This window comes from Heptranchias perlo, chromosome 15 (genome assembly GCF_035084215.1).
Source record: "Heptranchias perlo isolate sHepPer1 chromosome 15, sHepPer1.hap1, whole genome shotgun sequence".
Lineage (NCBI taxonomy): Eukaryota > Metazoa > Chordata > Chondrichthyes > Hexanchiformes > Hexanchidae > Heptranchias > Heptranchias perlo.
This window is the reverse complement of record NC_090339.1, coordinates 8,764,306-8,773,314: the sequence shown is the minus strand read 5'-3', so window position 1 is coordinate 8,773,314 and position 9,009 is coordinate 8,764,306. Positions and strand designations below refer to the sequence as shown.

Genomic DNA, 9,009 nt, shown 5'->3' with positions numbered 1-9,009 from the left:
TGGGCTGCTCCATGCTGCCAATTTGGTTCTTTGCTGCAGGAGGAGCATTGGAGGACTGCCCCTTTAAATAGGGCTCCTCCTGCTGACAGCCTGTGATACGGGTGCGCAGTCCGCCCGCTGCGCAGGTCTGCAACGGGAAACCCGGATGCCACGTGTAAGTACATTCAATTAGGCTGCGATCTCGTGCGGAGCACCCCGATTTCACTGGACGCGTTACCCACACGCCCAGTCGACCCCCCGCTGCCAACCCGCCTCCCTCCTAATATCGGGCCCAACCTCTCAGTTTTGCTATCAGCCTAGAAATTTTTTCGCACTGTGCTTTACAAGCGTATAACGGGCACCTAAGTGTCCAATATGGCGGGGGTTAGGTGTGTGCTCATTCTGTGCTGGAAGTGTGCCACTGGCCATACTGGTTAGAGCTGCTCAGTAGATGTCCAGGGCACACGCTTGAAACTGGCATTAGGCCCATTGCATATGAAAATCGGGGGGGGGGGCCTGATGCCTGTGTCCAAGCTGCCCGAATCATCTCCCCCACCACACGACCGGTGAGCTACCTCTGGGGCCGCGAACTCACTGGTGCAATCCTAATGAAGCCAGCGGACCAATTTACCATGGTCCTGCTGTTGCCTCATTAGGTGCATGCACTGCACTTGGATCCCCCCCGCAATGGATCCAATTTCTAGGTCATCAACTTTGTGATAAAGGTCTTGTTGAACTAGTTTGCCTCCCAAGAGTTGTGAACTGGATATTATTGTTTTTGATTAGGCTGTCATAAATTTCTAAAAGATAAATTGGACACCAAAAATGTTTTTAAAATTAAAAATCCATGTTTCACATACATCTGCGCCTCTTAATGTGAGGCATTAATTATTAAGATTTTCAATGTATGTTCTTCAGCAGCAAAGCTGAGTATGTCAATATTTGCAGGGGATCTCTCGGAGTATGTTGGTGTTTGCTGGGGACCCCCAAGACGATCTCAATATTTGCAAGGGGTCTCCAAGAATTTGGCCATATTTGCAGGGGTTCCCAGGAGCATGTCAGTATTTTTAGGAGATCCCTGGGAGTGCCAGTATTTGCAGATGGACCCCGGGAATGAATCTATATTTGCATGTGGTCCTCTGGAATGTATCTGTATTTCCAGGGGGAGTCCCCAAGATTGTGTCTATGTTTGCAAGAGGTCCAAGATAACCTGTCGACATTTACAGGAGGTCTCTGGGAATTTGTAAGTATTTGCAGAGGTGGGGGGTGGGACTCTGGGTATGTGTCAGTATTGTGTCAGCCTTGGCTCAGTGGTAGCATGCTCATCTTCTGAGTCGGAAGATTGTGGGTTCAAATCCTACTCAAGAGACTTAAGCATATAATCTATGCTGATATCTCTGTGCATTACTGAGGGAGTGCTGCACAGTTGGAGGTGCTGTCTTTCAAATGAAACATTAAACTGAGGCTTTGTCTGCCCTCTCAGCTTGATGGAAAAGATCTCATGGCACTATTTGAGGAGCAGGGAAGTTCTGCTCAGTATTTATCCCTCAACCAACATCACTAAAACAGATTATCTGATCACATTGCTTTTAGTGGGAACTTGCTGTGTGCAAATTGGCTGCCGTGTTTCCTACATGACAACAGTGACTACACTCCAAAAGTACTTCATTGTTTGTAAAAAGCTTTGAAATGTCCTGAGCTCTATATAAATACAAGTTCTTTCTATCGATCCAGTCCCTGGGTATGTGTCAGTATTTGAAAGGGGGGTGGGAGTACCTGGGTATGAGTCAGTATTTGAAGGGGGGGAGTACCTGGGTATTTGTCAGTTTTTAAGTGGGGGGAGTACCTGGGTATGTGTCAGTATTTGAAGGGGGGAAGTGGGGGGGGGGGGGGAGTACCTGGGTATGTGTCAGTATTTGAAGGGGGGAAGTGGGGGGGGGGGGGAGTACCTGGGAATGTGTCAGTATTTGAAGGGGGGAAGTGGGGGGGGGGGGGAGTACCTGGGAATGTGTCAGTATTTGAAGGGGTGAAGGGGGGAAGGGGAGTACCTGGGTATGTGTCAGTATTTGAAGGCGGGAAGGGGGGGGAGGGGGAGTACCTGGGTATGTGTCAGTATTTGAAGGGGGGAAGTGGGGGGGGGGGGAGTACCTGGGAATGTGTCAGTATTTGAAGGGGTGAAGGGGTGAAGGGGAGTACCTGGGTATGTGTCAGTATTTGAAGGCGGGAAGTGGGGGGGGGGGGGGGAGTACCTGGGAATGTGTCAGTATTTGAAGGGGTGAAGCGGGGCGGGGGGGGGGGGGGAGTACCTGGGTATGTGTCAGTATTTGAAGGGGTGAAGCGGGGCGGGGGGGGGGGGGGAGTACCTGGGTATGTGTCAGTATTTGAAGGGGTGAAGCGGGGCGGGGGGGGGGGGGGGAGTACCTGGGTATGTGTCAGTATTTGAAGGGGGGAAGTGGGGGGGGGGGGGGGGGAGTACCTGGGAATGTGTCAGTATTTGAAGGGGTGAAGGGGTGAAGGGGGGAAGGGGAGTACCTGGGTATGTGTCAGTATTTGAAGGCGGGAAGCGGGGGGGGGGGGGGAGTACCTGGGTATGTGTCAGTATTTGAAGGGTGGAGTCCCCAGTTATGTGATTACATTTGCACAAATTCCTTGCGACTGTGTCTCCATTTGCTGAGGCGTTCTCTGGGACTGTGTCTTCCATAGAATCCACAGCAGAGAAATAGACTCCACTCGAGCCTCCTCCCTCCCTACTTCATCTCATCCCTATCAGGATACCCTTCCATTACTTTCTCCCTCAAGTGTTTTTCCAGCTTCCTCTTAAATGCATCTATGCTATTCACCTCAACTACTCCTTGTGGGAACGCGTTCCACATTCTAACCACTCTCTGGGTAAAGAAGTTTCTCCTAAATCCCCTCTCGGAGATTGGTTTTATTTATCTATTTCCACAGTGGTGGGTCCCATACACAGACCAGTTTGGGAAGCACTGCTATAAAAACCCAGCTCTCTGCACCAGAGGGACAGATTGCAGTCTGGAGCAGCCACCAGACCCAGAGCTTCCACTGCGCATGTCAGGCGGCGCGCGGCGCTCCCGGGCTCTGGAGCCGTCGCCATGGCGTCTCAGGTGAGTGGCTCCGATTTCACCTCCGTGTAGGCGCGGCCCAGGCCGCTGCATAGAGCCCCGGGCTCAGGCCCGGGGAGAGCGGCCTGGAGGAGAGCGGGTGGAGAGAGAACTGGAGGCCGTTAACGCTCCGCACCCTCTCAACGGGCATCCGGAGGCCGAACTGGAGCCTGAGGCCGGGGGCCCCACTCTCGGCGCTTCTTACTAGGCCAGAACTTCAAAGGGATGTACTGAAGTGGGAGTGGGCCCCACCGGTTTAAAGAGGGGAGGGGTTGTCAGATGAGCCCCACCGGTTTGAGGAAGAGGAAGAGGTGGTGGGTGGGCCCCACCGGTTTGAGGAGGAGGAGGAGGAGGAAGAGGTGGTGGGTGGGCGGGCGGGCGGGCCCCACCGGTTTGATGTGATCCAATAAGTTCAATGGAGGGTCTAGTGATACCAACATGGTCAATAGTGGTTTCTAACCCTAGCCACTAACCCCCACACCCTAACACCCTGAGCTGCTGACACTCTAAACTATGCATTGTCAATAGTTGTAAGTTTTAAATTCTGTCTTACTGATCTAGTTTTTGGGAGGGCTGGTATTTATGGGGATCGTATTCTGTGATGCTGTATATGTTTCCTATGAAAACTGCAAGGTTACTTTGGTCATGACTGATTCAAATATCCCCCTTAGTGAGGCTGTTTATGTACAGTTATAACTGTCGTGTAGATTCAAAGACATCTTGCGTCGCACCAACACCAAAGTTGTGCAAACCTGGAGCGGAGATTCCATGGAGGAGGTGATTTCACTCCACACTGGAATCAGGTGGGTGCCGACTCCAAGTTTATGCAGCTTCTTAATGGCGGTGTGAAGCAAAACCACTCCACTGATGCTACAGTTGTAGTGTAAATATGGCCTTAATCTCAGGTGATTTAGACTACTATTGATGTGAAGCAAAGTGGATGTGAATTAGCCTAAGAGTAATAGTGTAACTTGGGAGCCCAAACCAAATCCCAAGCACTCTGAACCTTGTAAGTTTGAGGCCACCTCTAATACAAAGATTTAGAACATTGGGCTTCAAACTGAGTGCAAAGCCACACTTTAACAGTGCACATACAGCCTGTTGCATTTTATGAACTTAGCATGGAATCTTTTTAAGCTAAATGAAGGGTGCATTCTCTTCCATAACATTTAAAAGTTTTGCACCTGGGGAGTGGATACAGGTGCATCCAAATGTGTGCAGAGCTATTTTGTTGCTGAACTGAATGGAGTTTACCCAGAACTAAGTGCAGACACCAGCATCACTTGGGTCTGCTGGTCACACATCGTACTATACACATAATCATACCATCTCTGGCTCGTCTGAGTGACATTGCCAATTAGTGTCTAGTTTAACATCAGCCTTAATGTTTAACATCATCAATGTTAACATTTTGTGATGTGCACCATATTAAAACTACGGACACTCTCAAACCATGGACAACTGTAACATATGGACACTTCATGACAGTCTCATATGTTACATTGTAAAAGATACAAAAGGCACTCTGAAACGAAAACACGTGCAAACTTTGGACTATGGATAGCCTTCAATATGCTAAACCCTATTTACTTAGTATATTTTATACCTTAAAACACAGGACATTGTATCTTTTGTACGGTGATGAGCTCAAACTGAACATAGTTCTCCACATTAAGTCTGACCAGCGATCTGTGTGACTACAGCAATACTTAGCTGCATTTATATTTGAAACTACTTGTGATCAAATGCACAAGCCTTTTGATCACTGTCTGAACAAGCAAACAAGCTTTTATAACCAGCAGCAGAGAGGGTGAATAGGTGTGTGAACTGCTTTCAGCCCCCTGAGACCGATGTCAAAAGTGGAGTGGTTACAGCTGTCCCTCTGATCTCCACTAGCGTCCTTTTGGGGGAGGGAAGCACTGGGCTTCTGCTTGGAGCATAGTTTCAGCAGCGGAGCTGAGATTGGGAAACCCACATGAGCAGCAACCTTCACATTTCCAGTTTAGTGCCTGTCTTGCGAACCCATTCTTGAAGATTGTCAGCCAGATGTTGGAAACAGACGAGCCAGGATTGTAAAACGTGTGGCTGTTTGCTTTGGAACAGTGTTAAATAAATAGCATGCGAACCTGGCAAACTGGGTCTCACCGATGGACGTTTAGATTAAAAGGAAAGTTGGGTTGATGCAGAGGCATTGGTGAATCAGTGGATAGATTGGTATTAGATAACTGCATGTGAAGAGGCACATAATGAATTAGAACTGTAGGAAAATCACAATAATTTTCTACAACAAAAGCAAAATACTGTAGAAGCTGGAAATCCTGAAATAAAAACAGAAAATGCTGGAAAACACTCAGCAGGTCAGGCAGCTTCTGTATCCAGTTTTAGGATCAGTTATTGGTGGCACTTTGGACCTTCTTTGGACCTTTTTCCCGCGGGGGGGCTCCGAAAATCGGAGCATCCCGGCGCGGTACCAGAGCCCACCCCGAACGCGCCGGCGTGCGCACAGCCCCCGCTGGTGGGAATCCCGCAGGCAATTAAAGCCAGCGGGATGCCACTTGACAGTATTTAGTTAGGTATTTCAGGTCATTAACTGACCTGATTAAGGGACTATGTGGGATTTTAGAACAAAATGGGACTGTTGCCCACACTGGGGGAAACACTCCCAGGTCGAATTGACGTGTTGCAGCTGTCAGCCGATGGCAGCTGCAAAGGTCCATTTGACAGGTTGGGGGGAGACCCATTGCAGTAGGCCACTCTGTCACTTGGGACAAAATTTGGCCTCCACCACCCTCCTCCTGACAAAGTCACCAACCTGCACGCTTACCCCGGGGTCCAGAGACATGTACCCACCTTGCGGACCCCCTCAGATGTACATCTTGCGGACGGGGGCTGCCGTAGCTGCAGTCATGACCCCCTCTGAGGGCGAACAGCATCACCGTCCACCTCTGACACGTGGAACTCCACAACAGAGTGCTGTGACACATCCACCTGTACACCAGGAGGGAGGGCTACCGCAGAGAGAGATGCGTCGCAGACGGCACTACCCTCGCTACAGGGTCCACAGACCGAGGCTCAGCCTCCTGGACTTCTCTGAGCAGCAGTGCACATGGAGGCTCAGAGTCACTCGGCATGTAGCTGTGGACATCTGCAGCCTCTTTCATGCCGAGCTGCTCCTGGCTGGCCCGAGCACCATCTTCTTACCTGTCACTGTCACAGTCACCACTGCCCTCCACAACTTCTCCTCCGCATTCTTCCAGGGTGCAACCGGGGACATCGCCGATGTCTCTCAGTCATCTGCGCAGAAGAGCCCTGCAAATACACCTACACCCACTCTGCAGTGACACAATGGGTGGCATCAGTGGTGGGTCCTCAGTGATCCTCAGGAGCGGGCATTATTGCACAAACCAGACAGGATTCGCGAAGACATGGCAGTAGTGGTGCCAATATACTGTGTAATGTGAGTTGTTCTGAAATTCAATATAAGTAACACCCATGACGAACCCTCAAACACCCTTGTGCATCCCCTTCATGCTCACAACACGTTCGCCTTACACTGCCTACTGCACATATGTGATGCATGCCCTGTGGCTGCAGCACAGGTAATGGCAGGTTGAGTGAGGCTGACCGTGAAAGAGATGCATGAGAGGGTGAGTATGAGAGAGCCATGAGATTGTATGAGGATTGGGTTGCGTGGTAGTGGCGGGGTGAGTACTGGCGAGGTGAGTAGGTGCAGCTAAGATGAGGATGAGGTTTGTGTGGGTGTGAGGGGTGAAGTGACAGGGTAGTGTTGGCAGTGCCGAAGGAGATGTGGGGTGGGGGCAGTGCTGTGGCAGATGGAGTGTAGGGGAAAGACTACGTGTACTCACTTTGGCTGACCTACTGAGGTCATTGGAGCGCCTCCTGCACTGTATGCAGATGGGCGATATGTTGGTGGTGCTGGTGACCTCCTCTGCCACCTCGAGCCAGGCCTTCCTGGTGGCAGAGGCGGGCCGCTTCCTCCCGCCCGCCGGGTGGAAGATCTCTGTCCTCCCCCCTCCTCCTCCTCCCCCCATGAATTGATACCTGGAGTGAGGCATCATTAAACTGGGAGCAGCCTTCCCCCTGGGCTGCTCCATGCTGTCATTTTTTCTATTTGTTGCAGCATCTGTCAGTGGAGGACTGCCCCTTTAAATAGAGCGCCTCCAGCTGACAGATCTTACTGCGCATGCGCAGCCCGCCCGACGCGCAGATCAGCAGTGGGGAACCCGGAGGAACAGGTAAGTGGATCCAATTAGTGGTTTGTCTGCTACGATCGCGCGGGGAAACCCACTAATTTCACTGGGCGCGTTACCCACGCGCCCGATAGCCCCCCGCCGAGATCCCGCAGCCCTGCTAACATCGGGCCCATTAAGTCTGAACCTCTCAAAGAAGCTGCCTAAACTTGAGAGCTTCAGCAGGATGAAACATGGGTTATTTTTGCCTCTTTTAAATTATGGTTCCTATGTGTCTGTCTCTCTGAGTAAGCAATACATTTCCTGCATTACAATAGTTACTGTACTTGAAAAGTACTTAATTGGCTGTAAAGGGCTTTGGGACATCCTGAGGTCGTGAAAGGCAAGTTTTCTTTTTTATATGTGTCGGTGAGGAATATGATGTCTGAAGGCCATTATTTGTGGAATAAGGCTTGACATCCCAAAGGTGTCTGATTGTTGGAGACTCTTGAGACAAGCTTGCTTCCTAGCTCCTCAAACAGTGGTTTCAATGTCACTGTATACACATCCGAAAAAACCTTCAGGGGTTGAAACAGCCCCCAATACTGCTACAAACTAGCGAGTTGTACAAGATCCTTGATTGTGGCATTTGTCGGCTTTTATCTCTTCTAGTGCATGTTGCTGCCCTTCAATGTAGTGTGCTTGGTGACTGATGTCCATTTGTGCCTGATAGGGATGCGCATGCATTCCTGTCTCAACATGTAGCGTAATGGGTGAAAACTTCCACATCTGTAGGAGCAGTCATCCAAATAGTGAAAAATGTTGCAAACTTGTTTCTTCATGACCAGGAGCCACACCGTCCACAGAACATTGGACAGCATCTGATTGGGTTGTCGTCATGCACGATTTCTGGCACACTCCCAATTAGTTGACATTACATTGGGCAGCAACAGCAAAGATAATTCATTCCTCAGTCTCGAGACTGATGCCTGCCACCATCATAGCCGTAGATGCCAGGTTCATTATGAAACCTCTGCAGCTGAAGCTCTTGCTCTCATTAAATCAGTAAGGCCATGTGATTGTTGGGAGTTCAGGAATAATATCTCCACAGGGGTTTCTGTGCATTTATCCATAGCTTCAGTGACTCTCATTACAAATGCCTGTCTGGGTTAGATGGAGGACCTACGTGGACTCCCTAACACTTTGGAGTTGCTAGCAGTATGGTAGCCACTTAAGGACATAAGAAATAGGAGTAGGAGTAGGCCATGCGGCCCCTCGAGCCTGCTCCGCCATTCAGTAAGATCATGACTGATCTTCGACCTCAACTCTACTTTCCCGCCCGATCTCCATATCCCTTGATTCCCTTAGTGCCCAAAAATCTATCGATCTCAATCTTGAATATACTGAATGACTGAACATCCACAGCCCTCTGGGGTAGAGAATTCTAAAGATTCAAAGCCCTGAGTGTAGCAATTGCTCCTCATCTTACACTCATTCTTCAAATTCTTGAGACTAATATTATCCTTCCAAACAAATGGACAATGAGCCAGTGCATTATAAAGCAGAAAAGTGCATGGTTCAAAATCCTGTGCAAGGATGCCCTTGAGATGGGGTACCTTGATAACCTGGAACAAGGCAGAAACAAAATTCAGTGGCAAACCTCAGCAGGAGTGATGGACAGAATTCGTAAACAAGCTTCCATGGGACAAAGTCTAGGGACG

At 49.8% G+C, this 9,009-nt stretch overlaps 1 protein-coding gene across 1 annotated transcript in view; it reads left to right on the top strand.

Moving 5' to 3' along the window:
* Positions 1-2,996: 2,996 nt before the first annotated feature.
* The window catches only part of LOC137332857 (MICOS complex subunit MIC27-like), a 61,991-nt gene continuing 55,978 nt past the window's right edge, over positions 2,997-9,009 (top strand). The window contains exon 1 of the mRNA XM_067996818.1: positions 2,997-3,101. Coding sequence (XP_067852919.1) covers positions 3,090-3,101 — 12 coding nt within the window. The 5' untranslated portion in view covers positions 2,997-3,089. The remainder of the gene's footprint in view (positions 3,102-9,009) is intronic.